The 19,582-nt window shown below is 45.3% G+C and overlaps 1 protein-coding gene across 1 annotated transcript in view; it reads right to left on the minus strand.

Moving 5' to 3' along the window:
• The window catches only part of lrrc45 (leucine rich repeat containing 45), a 72,676-nt gene that overhangs the window by 11,250 nt on the left and 41,844 nt on the right, over positions 1–19,582 (minus strand). The window contains exons 14-16 of the mRNA XM_085963599.1: positions 19,158–19,250; positions 17,132–17,224; positions 1,690–1,863 (exon numbers count right to left, since the gene is read on the minus strand). Coding sequence (XP_085819725.1) covers positions 1,690–1,863; positions 17,132–17,224; positions 19,158–19,250 — 360 coding nt within the window. The remainder of the gene's footprint in view (positions 1–1,689; positions 1,864–17,131; positions 17,225–19,157; positions 19,251–19,582) is intronic.

Below are 19,582 nucleotides of genomic sequence, written 5' to 3' on the forward strand. Positions count from 1 at the left end.
AGGAAAGCAAATGGTATGTTGGCCTTTATTACAAGAGGATTTGAGTATAAGAGTAAAGACATCTTACTGCAATTGTATAGGGCCCCGGTGAGACCACCCCTGGAGTATCGTGTATAATTTTGGTCTCCTTACCTAAGGAAGGATTTACTTGCCATAGAGGGAGTGGAACAAATGTTCACCAGACTGGTTCCTGGGATGGGGGGATTGTCCTATGAGGAGAGATTGAGTAGACTAGGCCAATATTCTCCAGAGTTTAGAAGAATGAGAGGTGATCTCATTGAAACATACAAAATTCTTACAGGGCTTGACAGGGTAGATGCAGGGAGGATGTTTCCCCTGGCTGGGGAGTCTAGAACCAGTGGTCACAGTCTCAGAATAAGGGGTCGGCCATTTAGGACTGAGATGAGGAGAAATTTCTTCACTCAGAGGGTGGTGAATCTTTGGAATTCTCTACCCCAGAGGGTTGGGGAAGCTCAGTCGTTGAGTATATTCAAGACAGAGATCGATAGATTTTTGAATATTAAGGGAATCAAGGGATACGGGAATAGTTCAGGAAAGTGGAGGAGGTAGAAGATCAGCCATGATCTTATTGAATGGCAGAGCAGGCTCGAAGAGCCAAATGGCCTACTCCTGCTCCTATTTCTTATGTAATCTAGGTGACATTATGTCAAAGGTTTTACAAAGAGCTGCCTGGCGTTGTAATGGTGCAGTCTAGCTTGTGTCATTTGAGATGCCCACAGACAGCTATATAAATACTGCAGAGCTGCCACCAGTGGCAGAAAATAGGTATTGCAGCATTTCAATTAACATTTAGCTGCTGCATAGTCTGCAGTTTCTCAACACAAGAAAAAACAGGGACAACAGGCCAATGGAAGCTCATTCCTCGATGATAATAAACTCACTTAATATGGCACTTAATTATATTTTGAATAACTCCAATAGTTTTTCTCCAATACCTAATTTGGTAGATGATTTCAAACATTTATCGAGTAAAGTTTTTTGGCCGATATCTGTTCTACATTTACTTTTCACTAATTTTCATTTACTACTTTCCTGGCTTGTTTTGAAGTAACAATCTAGGTTTACCTTTTCTATATATAATATTTAATATAATTCAACCAGATTCCCCCTTAATTGTTTCTGCCTAGACCGTAAAACTTAAGTTTCTCTAAGCTTTCCTCATAGCTCATCCCCTTTACACTCAAACCCATAGAATGTCACACCATAAGTTACCGAATTAGCAATCGAGTATTCAATGGGACAAAACATCCTGCAAGGGCCTCACTTAACTAAAAATTTAGCGCTTGAAAAAAAATTCTTGAAAAATTGAAACCAGTTATGAGACAAATGCATTACTGCCTTAATACTAAACATATTAATCACAAAAATCTTGCATTTGTTTCTATCACATAAATTGGTTTTGCATTAGTTATGAAAAAAGAAAACCCAAAATTTAATGTCAGAAACTAAAATTTTAAATAGATTTTAAAAAGTGCAGTTAAATAAGAATTGCACAATTCTAAAGTTTTAAATAAGCTCCTTGAGCCAGATGCGCTCAAATTCTGGTTAACCTTATCCTTGCATGCAAAAGAAATCCATTATTCTATTAAAAAAAATGTACATAATCATAAATTTCACTTCAATAGTACAAGACACAGTAAGTGACAATTAGCCAGGGATCCACAGTACCTGATTTAGTTCTTCAATGCGGCGTTTTAAACCTTCAATCTCAAAAGTAAACTTGTTGTTCTTTGCTTGTAACTCAGTGATAGTTTGTTTTTGGATAGTGCAACGGTTCTGGGATTCATCACGTGACTGACCAAGGAGATGAAGCTTCTCTTCCAAGTGGGCTAATCGCTCTTGCTAAAGAGATGGAGGGGGAGATGGAAAACAATTCAATCAATCAGTGTTAAACAGGGTTTTAGTAGCTTGTTTAGATAAGGTGAGATCACTCCAGAGTTTCTCATCAGCTTGGACACTGGTACACTGCTCTCGACTAGTTTTACATGTTTACATCCTGATGGACAGCAGACTTTGTAGGCGTCATGTATATAAACAGCCTGTCTTGTATATAGCGCTCCACTCAATGCACAAGTTTGTTCTTGGCTTGTGAGAATAATGTAGTATTGAAGGAGTGCTGAATTGTCTGAGCAGCCTTTTGTCTAAACCTGCATACATGCTCAGCGATCTGGGTTTGAACAAACTTAATGTATATACAGTAATGTGTCTAGCATGAAAACTAAACATCTAAAAGCACAAGTTGCACAGAGCATCACACTGAAGTTTCAGTTTCATATTGCTTACCTCAAATCCCATTGATCATAGTGCAGGAATTAACGAATTCCTACGAATAACTGAGATCGACACCAGAGAACGATTAAACAGGTCTTTACTCAACGGAGATGCCACGAGGATTGACTGGTTAGTCCCGTGGTTTGCGACGTGACGTCATTGCGTTTGCCCGCGTTTTCCCGCGCTCTTAAAGGGGCCACGCCCCGTACATGCAAACTCTATATACAAAACTCAGTAATGCCTAACACAATGGTACAGGTTTAGGCTGGTGTTAGAACCTCGTTAAAGAGAATTATATACAGTTAGCCAGAGTCATTCAGTAGTTCTGCCACATGCGCCCCCCCCAGAATTCGCTTTAACGAACAAAGTCAAATGGTGAGGGGGTCTGACAAGCCTGTCAGAACGACTCCTGTACTCCCGAGGCGGAGGCTGCTGGGCGGCCGCACTCGGTCTGCCGTAACGACGACGGGTGGCCGACCCCGTCTCGGCGGTTGTGCTGTCTCAACGGGGCGGTCGAGGTCCGAATGTGCTGGCTTTAAGCAGTCGACCAAAATGTGGTCCGGTTTACCACCGACATCTACCGTGAAGGTTTTGTCCCCTGCTTCCAACACGCGGAAGGGACCGGTATATGGGGCTTTGAGCGGATCCCTATGCGCGCCATGGCGAATAAAGACGTATTCAGCCTTGTGAAGCTCCGTGGGAACGTGTGACCTCTGCAGCCCGTGGTGCGAAGTGGGCACCGGTGCGAAACATCTGGCCGCCTCCTGGTGACTAGCAAGCTGGGCAGACGCGGACCATTGCTCCGTTGATGTTGGTAGGAAGTCCCCTGGGACCCGCAGCGGCTGACCATTCACCAGCTCCGCTGATGAACAGTGAAGGTCTTCTTTGGGGGCCGTGCGAAGGCCCAACAGGACCCACGGTAGCTTGTCTGCCCATCCAGCGTCCTGGAGGCTGGCTCTCAGGGCGGCCTTCATGGACCGGTGGAAACGTTCGCAGAGGCCATTCACCTGTGGGTAGTAGGCTGTGGTGCGGTGTAATTTGACACCGAGTCCTTGGGCCACTGCATTCCAGAGTTCGGAGGAAAACTGCGATCCCGTCTGACTAAATATCGGCAGGTACGCCGTAACGGGTGATCCAGGAGGAAATGAACGCCCTGGCCACGTCCGTCGAAGTAGTGGATGACAGGGGGACCGCCTCCGGCCATCTGGTGGTGCGGGCAACCATGGTCAGGCTGTGTGAAAAACCATGGGAGGGTGGGAGTGGTCCTACCAGGTCCACGTTGACGTGGTCAAAACATCGCTCCGGAACTGTGAAGGCGGCCAACGGAGCTTTGATGTGGCGCTGTACCATGGCCTTTTAGCAGACCACGCAGGTGTTGGCCCAGTCGCGGACATCCTTATGCATGCCATGCAAAACAAATTTCGCTGACATCAGTTTCCGAGAGGCCTTCATTCCAGGGTGTGACAACCCATGTATGGCATCGAACACTTTGCGGCGCCAGACGACTGGCACGATAGGGCGAGGATCCTGTACGGAGACGTCACACAACAGCGTGGTACCTGCCGAATGGAACTCGACGTCGGCCAACTGGAGGCCAGTGATGGCCGTTCGGTAAGCTTGGACTTCCGGGTCTGAGGCTTGGTCCGCTGCCATGAGGGCGTAGTCGATGCCCAAATGAACTGTATTGACGATCGCGCAGGAGAGGCAGTCTGCCACCAGGTTGTCCTTACCGGCCATGTGTCGTATATCCGTGGTGAATTCAGATATGTAGGTCAGTTGACGCTGCTGTCGGGCTGACCACAGTTCGGTGGTCTTGGGACATTGCAAAGGTCAGCGGCTTATGGGCCACAAAAGCGGTGAAAGGACGTCCTTCCAGAAGGAACTGAAAATGGCGGATGGCCAGAAAAAGGGTGAGCAACTCCCGGTCGAACGTGCTGTATGCTCTCTCATTCTGCCGTAGTTGACGGCTGAAGAATGCCAACGGCTGCCACGTCCCGTTCACCCACTGCTGTTGCACGGCACCGACTGCGTAGTCCGACGCATCGGTGGTGAGGGCGATGGTGGCTCCTGGCAGCGGGTGCGCCAGCATAGTCGCGTTGGCTAAGGCGCTTTTGGTGTCGGCGAACGCTCGGGCCATGTCATCCGTCCAGTCTACCGGGTTCTTGCCAGTCTTGCCCTTGAGGGCCTCGTACAGGGGCTGCATTAGTGTCACCTTAGGCACGAAACGGTGGTAAGTTTACCATGCCTAGGAATTCCTGCAGGGCCTTTATGTTCTGCGGGTGTGGAAAGGATGTCACCGCCTCTACCTTCGAAGGTAAAGGAACCGCTCCCTTTGAGGTAATGCGATGCCCCAGGAAGTCAATTTGGTGCAGGCCAAACTGACACTTGGCCGGGTTGATAATCAGGCCGTGTTGGCTGAGGCGTCGAAAAAGGGTGCGTAGGCGACAGGTATGTTCTTCCTTAGTAGGACTGGCAATTAGAATATCGTCCAGGTAGATGAAGAGGAACTTGAGGTCCCGCAGCACGGAGTCAATCAGGCGTTGGAAAGCCTGGGCGGCGTTCTTCAACCCAAACGGCATCCGTAAAAACTCGAAGAGGCCGAATGGGGTGATGACTGCGGTCTTCTGAACGTCTTGTGGATGAACTGGGACCTGGTGGTAGCCCCGGACGAGGTCAACTTTTGAGAACATGGTGTTCCCTGCCAAATGTGCAGAGAAATCCTGGATATGGGGGATCGGGTACCGATCAGGAGTGGTGGCGTCGTTTAGTCGTCGATAGTCGCCGCATGGCCGCCATCAGGCTTCGGGATGATATGGAGGGGTGAAGACCAGGGACTATTCGACTGGCGAATAATCCCTAACCGTTCCATGGTTGCGAACTCCGCCTTTGCGACCGCCAGCTTGCCAGGTTCTAGGCACCGGGCCCGCGTGTAGACCGGGGGGCTGTTGGTGGTGATGTGGTGTTCCATACCATGTTTCGTGGCTGTGGAGGAGAACGTGGGTCTTGTCAGGTCGGGGAGTTCGCTGAGCAGGCGAGCGAACTCATCAGGAGTCGGGAACGCACAGGAGACGGTGCGCGACACAGTGTTACTGCGGTAACACGGAAGACAATTAAAAGTTGCCGCGTTGATCAGCCGCCGGTTCCTAACGTCGACCAGGAGGCTGTTGGCGCACAGGAAATCCGCACCGAGGGGGGGCTGGGAAACTTTGGCCGTAACAAACCCCCAGTGGAAACGTTGCCCCCCGAGGCACAACTCCACTCGCCGTCTGCCGAAGGTCCGAATTATTCCGCCATTGGCCGCTTCAAGGGAGGGGCCGTGATTCCCCATCTGCACATTGAGGGCGGACGCAAGTAAAATGCTGCACTGCGCTCTGGTGTCGCACAGAAAACGACGACCGGAGAGAGTAGCGGTGATGAAGAGCAATTTTCCCGCGTTTCCGATCGCCATCGCGGCCGCGGGGTGCCAGTTAGACCCGTTCCTCGGTGGTCGCAGTGTCAGTCGTTGGTGTTTTTTTGGGGGGGAAAACTGCAGGGAGGGCGGCAACGCTTCGCTTTCGCGCCGAACTGCGCGTGGTAGAAACACAGCCCAGCAGGCGAACGAGCTGGGGCGGTGTCTGCGGGGGATGGGTGCCTCGTGGCGGCGCAGTACTGCCGAGTTACAGCGAAAATTGTGTCAGCCTCCGCAGCGAGTGTTGCGCAGTCTTCAACTTCAGATCTGGCCAGGGCAGCTTGTACCTGTTCAGGCAGTTGGCTGAGGAAAATCTCACGGAACAGGAAACATTCCCGTTCTGAGCCCAGGAGTGTGAGCATTTGGCTCATTAACTCTGAAGGCTTGGAGTCCCCGAGTCCGGGCATAGCGAGTAATCGACGGGCGTGCTCCGATTTTGTGAGCCTGAAAACCTGCAGTAACCGCGCCTTGAGGGTTTCATACTTACGCTCCGTTGGGGGGTTTTCGAGGAGGCCGACGATCCGAGAGGCGGTAGAGCTGTCGAGTGCGGAGACCACGTAAAGATACTTGGTCTGACCCGCATCGATGTTCCTCGGTGAACTGGGCCTCGACCTGAATAAACCAAGAGGGCGCTTGCTGCTCCCAGAACTGTGGTAGCTTTAGGGAAACGACGTTTGCTTCCATGCTGTGCTCTTTTGTGAAAACGTTCACAAAAATGGGGTCACCAATGTAGGAATTAACGAATTCCGACGAATAACTGAGATCGACACCAGAGAACGATTAAACAGGTCTTTACTCAACGGAGATGCTATGAGGACTGACTGGTTAGTCCCGTGGTTTGCGACGTGACGTCATCGCGTTTGCCCGCGCTCTTAAAGGGGCCACGCCCCGTACATGCAAACTCTATATACAAAACACAGTAATGCCTAACACAATGGTACAGGTTTAGGCTGGTGTTAGAACCTCGTGAGAGAGTTATATACAGTTTGCCAGAGTCATTCAGTGGTTCTGCCACAATAGCACACAAGCTGGGCAAATCAGGTAACACAGCAGGATATAAACTATGTTACATTATATTTAGACCAAAGGTCTGTAGTTATTTACGGTGGGATGGAAATGTCATTGTTTTTAAAACAAACACCCCTACAGATAATGCAGTTATTTGGCAATTTCCAGAAGTCATTTGCAGTCAACAGTCAGTGTTGTGCATCAATAAGAGGAACAACTGATTGCTGTGGGAGGCAGCACCAGGACCCAAGGGTGGTGATGGTAATTGATATCTACAAGGTAGATTTAGAATGTTGATATTATAGGTTCAATGCATAGTACTGTATAGCAGTGAGCCTGCCAAGATCATATCAAAACTGATATAATTCGACCACCAGAAGTTTTCCCCTCCAAAAAGCAATGGAATATTTTTGGACTATGTGGCAGGACCATTATCTTGGAACAAATACAAATGGTTCACTGCTTCATCTGCTCTGTACCTGACTTGAAGCACATACGCTCAGTGATATGTTGCTAAGAACATAATTTAAAAAAATTAAACTTGCCAGAATTAATGTAATGCGTTTCTTCTTTTATTACGAAAGTGGCCACATGGATTGCGAGGTGATTGAAGAGCAAAATAAAAAGAGTAGAGGTAAAGGGAAGTATTTCAGAAGATTTGGTGAGTGGTGTTTCACAGGGATCTGAGCTGTGGCCACTTATTTACTATATACATAAATGATCTGGACTTAGGAATGAAGGGGAAAATATTGAAATTTGATGGCGATATCAAATGGGATGGGGGCATGACGAATAGTAACAAGGATTGTGAAGAACTGCAGGAAGCGAAAAGAGGCTAGCTGTAGCAAAATGTGAAGTCATTCATTTTGAAAATAAGGACTGGAATTTTCTTGATCCTATTTATGATGGTTTCTATGCTGATTTTGCCCAAATTTCCTGCAGAACTTATTAGCCTGGGCCCAGAATGTAAAAACCAGCATAAAACAAGCACAAACACAGCACCACCAATAGGGTAATAGGAAGTGAGCTACTGTTTTCTACCATGGCTCCTCAGTCTCAGAGCCTCTTACATCTGCTGTTCCTCCATTTTTTCCATTATGATGAACAGGGGTATGTACGCTCACTCGGAAGGCCATTCCATCTGCTTAGTCTTTCTGAACGTGTGGGTGTGGAGGGGAGCTAGTGTACAAATAATGTCGGGTGTGTTGAGACTGACAGCACTTTGATTAAGTATAGTACAGGTTTAAGCAACAAAAATTCCAAAAAAAGAACATCTCTATCAAACTCCAGAAATCTCAGTTACACCGATATCAAGTGACTTCTACACCTAATTTTTTGGGTGTAAATCTATGCCAGCGTATTGACTGGCGTAAATGCAGGAATCTTGCCCGAGCTGGTCTTCTGCATATAAATGAGCAGAAGAGGGTTTTGGTGGATGTATCTTGGAAAAGGCACAAATGAGCAAAGAAATTTGCACGCACCAATGTTTCAGCGTAAATCAATTACGCACAAATTTCATTGCAAAAACACAGCCTACTTGTTAGTTATGTCAGAAAATTCCATGATATTCTGGGCCAAGAACAGGGATAGAAGACCAGAGAGATCCTGGTGTGCAGATATACAGATCTGGAATGCACTGCCTGTAAGGGTGATGGCGGCAGACTCAATCTTATCTTTCAAAAGGGAGTTGGATAAGTATCTGAAGGGAAAAAATTTGCAGGGCTACAGGGAAAGGGCAGGGGAGTGGGATAGCCGAGAGTCGGCACGGGCTTGACGGGCCGAATGGCCTTCTTCCATGCTGTTATTGTAGTGTCCGTGTGTTGATAAAGACACTGAAGACAGGAGTTGGTTCATAGGTATTTACTAAGCAAAGTCTGGGGGGGGGGGGGGGGGGGGCGGGGGGTTCTAACGGATATACACAATACACAGGCTTATATAGTCCGAGTGGCAATCACCGGCACCACAGCACACCTGGGGCTCTTAAAGGCACATACACTACAATTCCTCCCCTTTTAGCTAACCAGTACATCATATTTTAAGTAATTATTAATTACATGTTATAAGCAAAATAATATACATTGCTGTAGTTAATTAATTATAAGTCAGTCTCTCAGGAGGCTTCCTGACTCGGTCCGGATAACGCCTCGGGGGTGTAGTTGTTTCTGGTGGTGTAGTAGGTTCTTCTGGCAAGGCTGATTCGGCTTGAATGCCAGTGTCAGGTTCATCGGGTTCCAGTATCACCGGATCGGAGGTAGATATGGGTATCTCTACTTCATCATTAGATGTATAGAGTGGTGGTGTAGGTTGTCCCTTTTTGGATGACTTTATGATTTGGTCAGCATGGCGCCTTATTATGCTTTCTCCAATGTCCACGGTATAGATCAGTGGTCCTAGTCGTGTGCAGATAGTTCCAGGCTGCCATTTCTTGGTACGGTAGTCCCGGGCCAAAACTTGTTGACCTATCTGGAAGGTTCTAGTTGGCCTTTCATTCATGCCTTGAAACTGCCGGTTCTCCACGTCCCTTCTGATGTTGGGCTTGACCAAATCCAGCCGGCATCTTAGGTTTCTATTGAAGAACATCATGGCGGGAGTTTGGTTGGTAACCATATGTGTTGCATTCCTGTATGCGAATAAGAAGTTATCCACCTTGTGCTGAAGTTTTATGTCTTCATTACCCATGGTCTTTATGGCCTTCTTGAAGGTCTGGACAAACCTTTCCGCCAATCCATTGGTGGCGGGATGGTATGGGGCGGACGTGTAGTGCTTAACCCCATTGTTTTTTTAAGAACTTTCTGAATTCTTCGGACACAAATTGCGGTCCATTATCAGAACAGATCTGTTCCGGCAGCCCATTCCTGGCAAATATGGTCCTTAATACTGTGATGGTTTTTTCTGTGGTGGTGGTGGGACATCTTTATTACCTCCGGCCACTTGGAGTGTGCATCAACCGCGATTAAGAACATTGAGTCCATAAATGGACCAGCAAAGTCGATGTGTACCCTTTGCCAGGGAGATGAGGGCCACTCCCATGGATGTAGAGGGGCTTGTGGTGGAGCGTTTTGGACCTTCTGGCATCCTAGGCAGCTCTTGGCCATTTCTTCGATGTCTCCATTGATACCTGGCCACCATACAAACGCCCTGGCTAGGTTCTTCATTTTCACGCCACCCAGATGCCCCTCGTGAAGCTCCTTTAGCACTTTATCCTGGAGTTTGGGTGGAATCACCATTCTGGATCCACACATCAAGGTTCCTCGGCACACTGACAGCTGTTCTCTTCTTTGCGAGAATGCTGGCAACAGTGGTTCGCCATGTGCTGGCCATCCCTTCACTGTTAAATCGTAGACCCGTGAAAGAGTCGGGTCATTTCTCGTTTCCCTTTCAATGGCAGAATTTGTTACTGGTAGACATTCCACTATGGTAGAGTGGAACATCTCCATTGGGTCTACTGTAGGTGCCTCTTCTACTGTTGGCGATAAACCTTCAGCATTCCCATGCTGTTTTGACCCTTTGTATTCTATGTTGTATTGGTGTGCCCCTAGAAAAAGGGACCACCTCTGTAGCCTTTGTGCTGTCATAATGGGAACACCCTTTTTAGGGTTGACTATGGAGATGAGGGGTTGATGGTCAGTCAACAAGGTAAATTTTTGTCCGTGTAGGTAATGGTTGAATTTATTTACTCCCCATACCAGGCTGAGTGCTTCCCTGTCGATTTGGGCATAGTTACGCTCAGCTGAGTTCAATCGGCCATTCCGAGCCATCAGGGAATTTATGCGATAATACTGCTCCTATGCCGTAAGGGGATGCATCGCACGCCAGTCTGATTGGCAGTGATGGGTTGTAATGAGCCAAAACTTCTTTGGATGTGATTAAGTCTTTGCATTTATGGAAGGCACTTTTGCAGTCTTCGTTCCATTTCCAAATTACTCCTGTTTGTAGCAGTTCATTAAGAAGGTGTAGAAGAGCTGATAAGTTCGGTAAAAATTTATGATAGTAATTTATTAATCCCAGGAACGACCTTAATTGTGAAACATTTTCAGGTGCTGGGGCTTTTATGACCGCCTCAATTTTTTCAGGTGACTTATGCAACCCTTCCTTATTTATGTGGCCACAATAGATTTGATTTTGGAAAAATTCGCACTTGGGGCGATTTGCTCGTAGGCCCCGTTCTCTCAGCCTAGCGAGCACCTGCTCTAAATTGGCAAGGTGCTCGTTGTCGTTTTCTCCTGTTATAAGGATGTCGTCTAGGTAGCATTGAGTCCCCAGAATCCCTTGGAGGACTTGCTCCACAGCTCTTTGCCAGATAGCTGGAGCGGATGCTACTCCGAAAACCAGTCAATTGTACTGGCACAGACCTTTGTGTGTATTTATCGTGAGATTTTTTTTTTTTTTTTTTTTTTTTTTTTAAAAACGAGGCCTCTTCAACCTCCATCTGTAGATATGCCTGTGCCAAGTCAATTTTGGTGAAACGTTTCCCTCCGGATAGTGAGGCGAAAATATCTTCTATCCTCGGAAGAGGATACTGTACCGTGTGAAGGACCGGGTTTACAGTCACCTTGAAGTCTCCACAGATGCGAATTTTTCTCTGTTCTTCAGATTTATCATTCTTCAATGCTTTCTTCATGACTGGGACGATGGGTGCTGCCCACTCGCTCCAATCTATTTTAGATAATACGCCTGCCTTTTCCAAATTCTCCAGCTCTGCCTCGACTGCTGGACGAATTACGTATGGCACCGGTCTTGCCTTAAAAAACTTGGGAATTGCTGCATCTTCCACTTTTATTGAGGCGGTGATGCCTTTCAAGGTTCCTAGTTTCTCTTGAAACACTTCCTTGGCGTTGGCCAAGATGTCTTTTAATCGTTCAGGTAGGACGTCATCATCATTTTTTTCCTTACTGGTCACCGTCAGTGCCTGAATGGAGTGCCAGTCTAAACGTATTTTTCTGATCCATTCACGTCCCAACAGCGGTGGACCACCATCTTGTAGAACGTATAAATACAACTTCGGTATTTCCTTGCCGTTGTATACAACAGGCACCCTTATTTTTCCTTTGGGGTATACTTTCTGCCCCGTATATGTTTTCAAGATAATGGATGTGTCTTTTAAAGGTATATGCGGAAATAGCCGCTCGTAATCCCGTCGATTTAGGACGGTCAGAGCTGATCCTGTATCTAGCTCCATTTTAACTGGGGACCCTGCTATTGTGAGGGTAACCCAAATGGTCTGGTAATCTTCTTTGGCAATTACATTATGTAATTTGAGAGAGCTTAGTCTCTTGTTCCCGGAGTTGCTATCGCTCTTCTGGTCTTCGGAGCTACTGTCCGTCATCATTTGTACCTTTCTGTGCTTTTCCTTATTGATTCTTTTCCCGTTAGTGGATTTTTTGTTTTCAGATCAGCACACACGTGGAATGTGTCCCATCTTTCCACATCGCCTGCATGCTTTTTCCTTGAACCAGCAGTCCCTCTGTTCATGGGTGGATCTGCCGCAGCGATAACATCTCTCGAAACCACGTGTCATTTCATGGGTGCCGAAGTCCTGTGGCCTTTGCTGTATCTCTGCAGCTCCTATTGCACTGAAAGCCTTGTCCAGTGTTAAATTTTTCTCAGAAGATACCTTTTTTTGTGTTTCTACACTTAGGGGATCGCAGATGAATTTGTCTCGCAGAGAATCTGCCAGTCCTGCCTCGAATTGGCAGTGTAGGGTATCAACAATCTCCTCAAAATTCTTGTCCATCAGTTCGGCTGGAGTGATTAAGTTTCGTAACAGCTTGTATGTCTTTGCGCCCATTAGATCCAGAAGCACTGAAGCTTTTTTTTCATCTTCTATTCCATTTGCGGTGCAATATACCTCCACTCTTTCCACATGTGGTCCAATCCTCTATCTCGTTATCAAAAACATCAATATTGCCAGAATTAGGCATCTTAGAAAAGATATGGCACTTCCCACGCTTTCCCGCCGCTGCTGCCGATGACAACGCTGTTTACTGCGGTTTCTGTTTGTTTAATTTTTTTATTTACTGTTGAAGACTCGTTCCCGCCGGAGTTTCTCTCCAGGTCTGAACGCTGACCTGCTTGCCGCGCCGGCCGTCTCCCGAGTGCTCCCTCCCAGTCTGTTATTGCTTGCCTCCGATTTTGCTGCCTGTCTCAGCTGTAGAGCCAGCCGCTGGAGCCCCAGCCTGACGCCCAGGAAGGGTTAGCGCAGTACCTGCCACCAGCTTGGCCAGCTGGTGAAACCACAGCTTCTCTCACTTCCTTGAGTCTTCAGGACGCCCGAGGAATCGATGTCCTTGAGGTGCTGCCGAATTGCAGGTAAGTCTGTTTCCACTTCGTCGCCACTGTAGTGTCCATGTGTTGATAAAGACACTGAAGACAGGAGTTGGTTCATAGGTATTTACTAAGCAAAGTCTCGGGGGGGGGGGGGGGGGGTTCTAATGAATATACACAATACACAGGCTTATATAGCTCGAGTGGCAATCACCAGCACCACAGCACACCTGGGGCTCTTAAAGGCACATACACTACAGTTATGATTCTATGATCATTACAGACAGTAGTGCAAGTAGATAAGGCCAAAACGGCACACAATCCTTGGTTTCACATCTAAGGGAGAGTACAAAAGCAAAACAGCAATGTAAAACATGCACAAAATCTTAGTCAGGTTGCATCCATTATAGGAAGGTTATAAAAGTAATGAGAAAAGGTGCACCTGGTTGTTATCAAGGATGAGTGGCTACAGAAGAGACTGGAGAAGTTGAGGACTTGTAGAGCGGAGAAGGTTAAGGAGTGACCTGGTTATGAAAAGCTACGATAAGGTAAATATGGTCAGTGAGACAGGAGCGAGAGCAAAAATTTACTGTAATCATAAGAATAATTAAATCAGGTTGTGAACGGGGATATATAATCTCAAGTTCTTTAATGTTTGAAAAATAAATTATTTGCACAGAGAATAGTTAGAATGCGGAATTCTCTGCAACAAACCATTATTGAAGCAAAGTTCATAAATTCTCTTTAAAGGGAATTAAATAGTTACTCAAAAGACAGGATTAAAGGATATTTGAGGAACGAGCAGGAGGCTGGGATTAGACTCGGAGCTCTTTTATGCTGGAACATGATTGCGGTTACATTTACACAGGATAAGTCCTTTAATTATAAAGAGTATGTTAATTACAGTAGCTTTGCATGTTTTAATATTGCATTGTTGGTAGTCGTGTAAGCACCTGAAAATGTACAACCAATGTTAGGAACTGAGGACATCCAAGCATGGAAAGTCTGATCATTCAGGGAGTTTTTTTTTTTTTTTTTTTTTTTAGTCGTTCATGGGATGTGGGCGTCACTGGCAAGGCCAGCATTTATTGCCCATCCCGAGTTGCCCTTTAGAAGGTTGAAATGGGAGCTGCGGGTAGATTCTCTAAAAATGCCTAATGGTTAATGTGGATAGTGAAGCACTGAATGATCAAACTACCACTTCCTTAATCTTTGGGAATCCTGTGCCTAATCCGTTGAGACGCAGAAGCAGCTGAGATATGAGACACCTGGTATGCTGTCGCACTACAAAGGTTATGATATAAACAAAGTCAGAGCTATTGCACAAGTACTGTGCTACACAAGATGCTGACGACTTAATTTCTCAAACTTTTACATTTCTACGCATCTTACGTTTCAGTAGGCTGAACAGCTGAAGCCCATGGTCCAAGGCACTTACAAGTTTGAAAAGAAGAGGCTAGGTAAGGAGAAAGTAGTGATAAAGTATCATCAAATTTGGGTTTTAAAAGCATGAAGATGATAGGAGAAAGGAACAACCAAGGGAAGGAAGCAATTCTACAGCCTTGAGAAACAATGAGGTATAATAGGAGACTGTGTGATATGTCTGGTGTTACAAAATTTGGGTCCGTCTTAATGATGGGTTCAGTGGTGCTGGTCACTCTTGCATTTAATGTTCAGGAGTGTGCCATACTGCCCAATATTTCAATATACAATAGTGTAACCCCATGTGATCGGAACTGGATAACATGTCTTTTGCTTGTGTACTTCTCCAATCTTTCAGTAGGTGGACTGATAACACTTTCGTGAGAATAGTTTACATATAGCAGATAAATGTAGAGTGACAGTTAGGGGTAGATTTTCACTGTGCCATGAGGCGGGGTTTCAGGCGTGGGGGGGGGGGGGGGGGGAGGAATCCCGAATTCGGGGGTCCCGACACCATCACGCCCAAAACCCACCTCCACGTAAGTTTCAAGGGAGGCGGGTACCCGCCCCGCACTGGGACCCGCCGACCCGAGGCGGGAAGGGATTAGTGCCAATTAACTGCCTGTTAACAGGTAGTTAACAGGCAGTTTTTAGCCTAATTCCTATTTTGAGGGGTGTTGTGTGGGATTCCCGACGGCTCCAAACCACGCCAGGTAAGAGCAGGCGGGCCGTCTGGTTGAAGGACTTGGAGGGGTCGCGATGTCGGTGTTCAGGTGAGTGATGGACATATGAGGAGAGGTTGAGTAGATTGGGACTCTACTCATTGGAGTTCAAAAGAATGTGAGGCAATCTTATTGAAACATATAAGATTGTGAAGGGGCTTGATCAGGTGGATGCGGTGAGGATGTTCCCAATGATGGGTGAAACTAGAACTAGGGGACATAATCTTAGAATAAGGGGCTGCTCTTTCAAAACTGAGATGAGGAGGAACTACTTCACTCAGAGGGTGGTAGGCCCATGGAATATGCTGCCCCAAAAAGCTGTAGAAGCTACATCATTACATAAATTTAAAACAGAAATAGACAGTTTCCTAGAAGTAAAGGGAATTAAGGGTTACGGGGAGCGGGCAGGAATTTGGACATGAGTCTAGGTTCGGATCGGTCATGGCCCTGTGGGTAGCGGAGCGGGCCCAGGGGCCGTGTAGCCTGATCCTGCTCCTATTTCGTGTGTCTAGTTCTGTTAGATTCAGGAGATGGTTCTGTGATAGTGGATTGGCGGTTAGGATCAGATCAGCCATGATCTTATTGAATGGTGGAGCAGGCTCGAGGGGCCGATTGGCCTACTCCTGCTCCTATTTCTTATGTTTTTATGATGGGTGCATGAGTGCAAAGGTAAGTGTGTTTGGTGTGTATAAAGTGTGTAAAGAAGTTTAAATTACCTGTACTTACCTTAACAGCCTTTCCTCCTCTAGGCTGCGGGAGTCCATCACTCAGCCGGCACTGAAAGCAAAATGGCTGCGAGCTGTCAAAAGTGACAGCCTTCAGCTTTCATTGCCGGTGAGAGTTCTAACTGAGTCTGTGTAGAAGGACTCAGGTTAGAAGTCAGACTGTCAGTGTTTGACAGCTTCAGACAGCTGTGAAACACTGATATTTCATCTGTCAAGAACTCTTGACAGATGAAATTTCAGTCTATGACGTCACCTGTTGCCGGGTGGCCCTTAATTGGCCTGCTGGGCGGGCTCAACAAGGTCAATCAAGGGAAAATTGCGCGGATTGGCCGGATGTCGATGTAGGCGGGACTAAAGCCCAAAAGTTGTAGTCCCACCTCCTTCCCGACAGCTTAGGGAAAATCTACCCCTTAGTATCAAAACTCACTCCACTTATCTTTAAACCCCCTCCTCGTGAATAAAAAAAACGAACCTGACTTATCTTCGGTTGGTGGGTTAGCTAATACTTGCTTTAGTCGGCACAGCATTGAGACAGACGAGACTCACTTTGGTTTTGTCAGCCCATGTCTTACAATAAACTGCCTAGGCCTTTGTCTCAGCAAACCATCTGGACTGACTGACCTTGAAAATGTTGTTTTTCCTCTTCTTTTTGTTACTTCTGACCGCAGGAAGTAGGTGTGATGTCCCCCCGACTTCTTTCCCATTCAGTGATTCACCAGTAGGTCTGCCCATAAAACCAGCTGCTTCCCTCTGTTCTCCTCCCCCCAAGAATGGATTCCAACCAAACTACCCCGGCCAATACCTGCACTGAAGTCACTTGAATAAGGACATCCTAAGAATAACAGGCATGGATGATCACTGGAACAGCTAAACTAATTTCCATGAATTTAACCAACTGAGAGCTGCATTTAACAAAATAGTATAATTTTTAATATAGAACATACACAAAATACTTTCTGGGAAAAATTGTCAAAAATCCCAGAACATGACATCTGGATTCAACACAGTGAGAAGCCTGGGTGTATAGGATGGTGGATTTGGTGCTGATTGAAAGAAGTTTGGAAAGTTTAATGGAGCACTGACTCAAAAGCACAAATTGAGAAAGAGAGAGAGGAAAAGGAGAGAGAGAGAGAGAGAGGGAGAGAGAGAGAGAGAGGAAAAGAGAGAAAGTGAGACAAGAGAGAGAAATAGAAAGGAGAGAAAAGAAGAAAGAAAACAGTTTGGAAAAGTCAGTTTTCCATTTTTATTACCTCCTCCAATCGTATTTGGTTCCTCGCTTTTATCTGCTCCTCTTCAGCTTGTGCTCGGTCAGTTATAGCAGCTGACTTGACCCGGCTTAGCTCCTGTCACAGAAACAAACTTTAGGACATTAAGTATCATTTCAAAAATAGTTTTATGAAATGATTACATTTAGTAGGGTAGAGTTTCTGCTTTGGGCACAATTGTCGGTTCCGGCGCAAATTGCGCCCATTTTGGAAAGCGATTCTCCCCCCCCGCGGTTCCGCTCAAACTCATTTGCATATTGCCGACTGCAAGATCTGCCATGAACCAGCGCAATTGGGCAGCGTTTTAAAAAGTAATTAAAAAAATTACTTTAAAAAATATTCCTTGATATATTTAAGATTGGTAACTTGGTAAAGTTTGATTAATACAGCTGAAAATGGGATTATCATGAAAAATAAGCATTTTAAATCAGTGTCAATCCACCACCTACAAGTAATCCGATTTTAAATAACTGAAAATGTCTTAAAAAGTGTACAAAACTATTTTCTAGTTAGATTGGGGTACAGTAGTGAGTTCCTTAGTAAATTAAAAAAAAATTCATTCACTACCTTTCAAAATGTACCTATTAGTGTCCTTGCACCCAAAAGTTCCAGCTTAATTTTTGGAGCCTCCTTGATGGCCTGTAAACGAGCGCAATTAGTGGAAACTTTAATTCACCCTGGGGTGAATTTTCACCAGTTTTGTGCGCGATGTTTTTAAAACTAGCACAAAAGATCACAGAAACTGGAGCGGTGAACGCAATTTGCACTTAAAATTCCAACGATCTTTTACGCCGATTTCAGGGGAATTGTGCCGATAAAAAGTAGCGCAATCGAGCGGAAACTCCAGGCGAGTAACTTTATAACAGAGCCAAGCTGCCACTTTCCTAAAAATGCACTGTAACACCAACATCACTAAAGAACAACCAAATACAACTGTTTAATCTTTTCACAGCCATATTCTTAGTCATCGAACATGGTCAGTGTTACAATTTGGGTTTTCTCCAGAGTGCTTTTAACTCCCGTTTACAGCACAAGAACAGTATGCTCACAATTTACAGTTTATGAACTGAACTTTACACTCTTGTGCATGACCTAAATGGGACAGTATACCACAGGATTAACAAAAAACCTTTTTAACCACGTTATTATCCAGCTGACAACTTAAACAGCCCACTCCAAAAGGCAGTAAACAGCACTCTATCAAACCATTATATTAGGTTAATAGTAATAACTGAATTTATTTACAAATCAGATAATTACACACAGGTTTGTTCTCATCAGTTTCTAATCAAGTAGAATCAACAAAAAAGGTTGACGACCTCCCTACAGAAAGTGAGCTTATCAAATATGATTTGGATCTCAGACTTGCTGTCTTGCACCTGAACATTGCCAATCAGATTCAGCCTGCATTTAAACCAGGGTCGATAAAGGAAGATATTGGCCAGTGGCATATTAATGTATTGCTAGAACGTTAACATAGTAATAAATCTGACATCTGAGCAGCATTAATACTGCATTAGTGGATTTTAAGTATGGATTGTGTGGAAAAGAAAACCTCTGAGCAGAATTTTGTTTGGAGCTGCTGGTGTTTTAAAGGCTAACATTGAGGAGCACCTTCAAATTCCAACTCAGGTGCTTACATTTTTATAATCCAATTTTTTAATTAACTACCAGTTAATGGCAGTTTTGTACTGGGAACATTTCCTTTGTGAATTGGGTTGAGACTTTCAATCTCATTTCAATTTGGACCCTTATTCATTTCACAAATGGTAATCCAACGCTGACTTATTCAATTGGGCAAATCAAATTTGAGAATTTGACTATAGCATTACAAATTTATGGATAGCAATAAAAGAAAGACAGACTTGCATATATAGCGCCTTTACAACCGCAGGACGTCCCAATGCGTTTTACAGCCAATTAAGTACTTTTGAAGTGTAATGTATAAAATAGAAGCTAGCGTGTATTCTACTAGCTTCATGTGGTTACTCAGCAATTATTGTTCACTTACTGCTTCCAGTTGAATTCGAACGTTTTCTAGTTTCTGAATTCTGTCCTGCAATGACCGCTCACTCTCCTCCAGGTGCCGTTTCATCTGATCCATCTGATCAGATACGGGGAAAAAGATACAGAACAAAAAAAAAACGCTGAATGTTGCCTGATCAGAAATCCCATATTTCAAGTATTGCTAGATAGTACATTTCAAATTGTCGCATTCAGGCATTTAGAGTCTGAACAGAGATTGTATTTCTCACTTCTGAATAAGTGGATAACTTTTATCTATCCAATATTATAAAAAATCCAATTGCTCAAAGTTATACAATTGTTTCTCTTAAAATATGTTCAAAATCAACTGGTGGACTATGTTTCAGTTCATTTCCCAGAATTGTATAGGATTAAATATTTTTATTTAAAAAAAAAATCACTAAAACCTCA

This window comes from Somniosus microcephalus, chromosome 21 (genome assembly GCF_052327205.1).
Source record: "Somniosus microcephalus isolate GS21.2 chromosome 21, FLI_Smic_1.0, whole genome shotgun sequence".
NCBI lineage: Eukaryota > Metazoa > Chordata > Chondrichthyes > Squaliformes > Somniosidae > Somniosus > Somniosus microcephalus.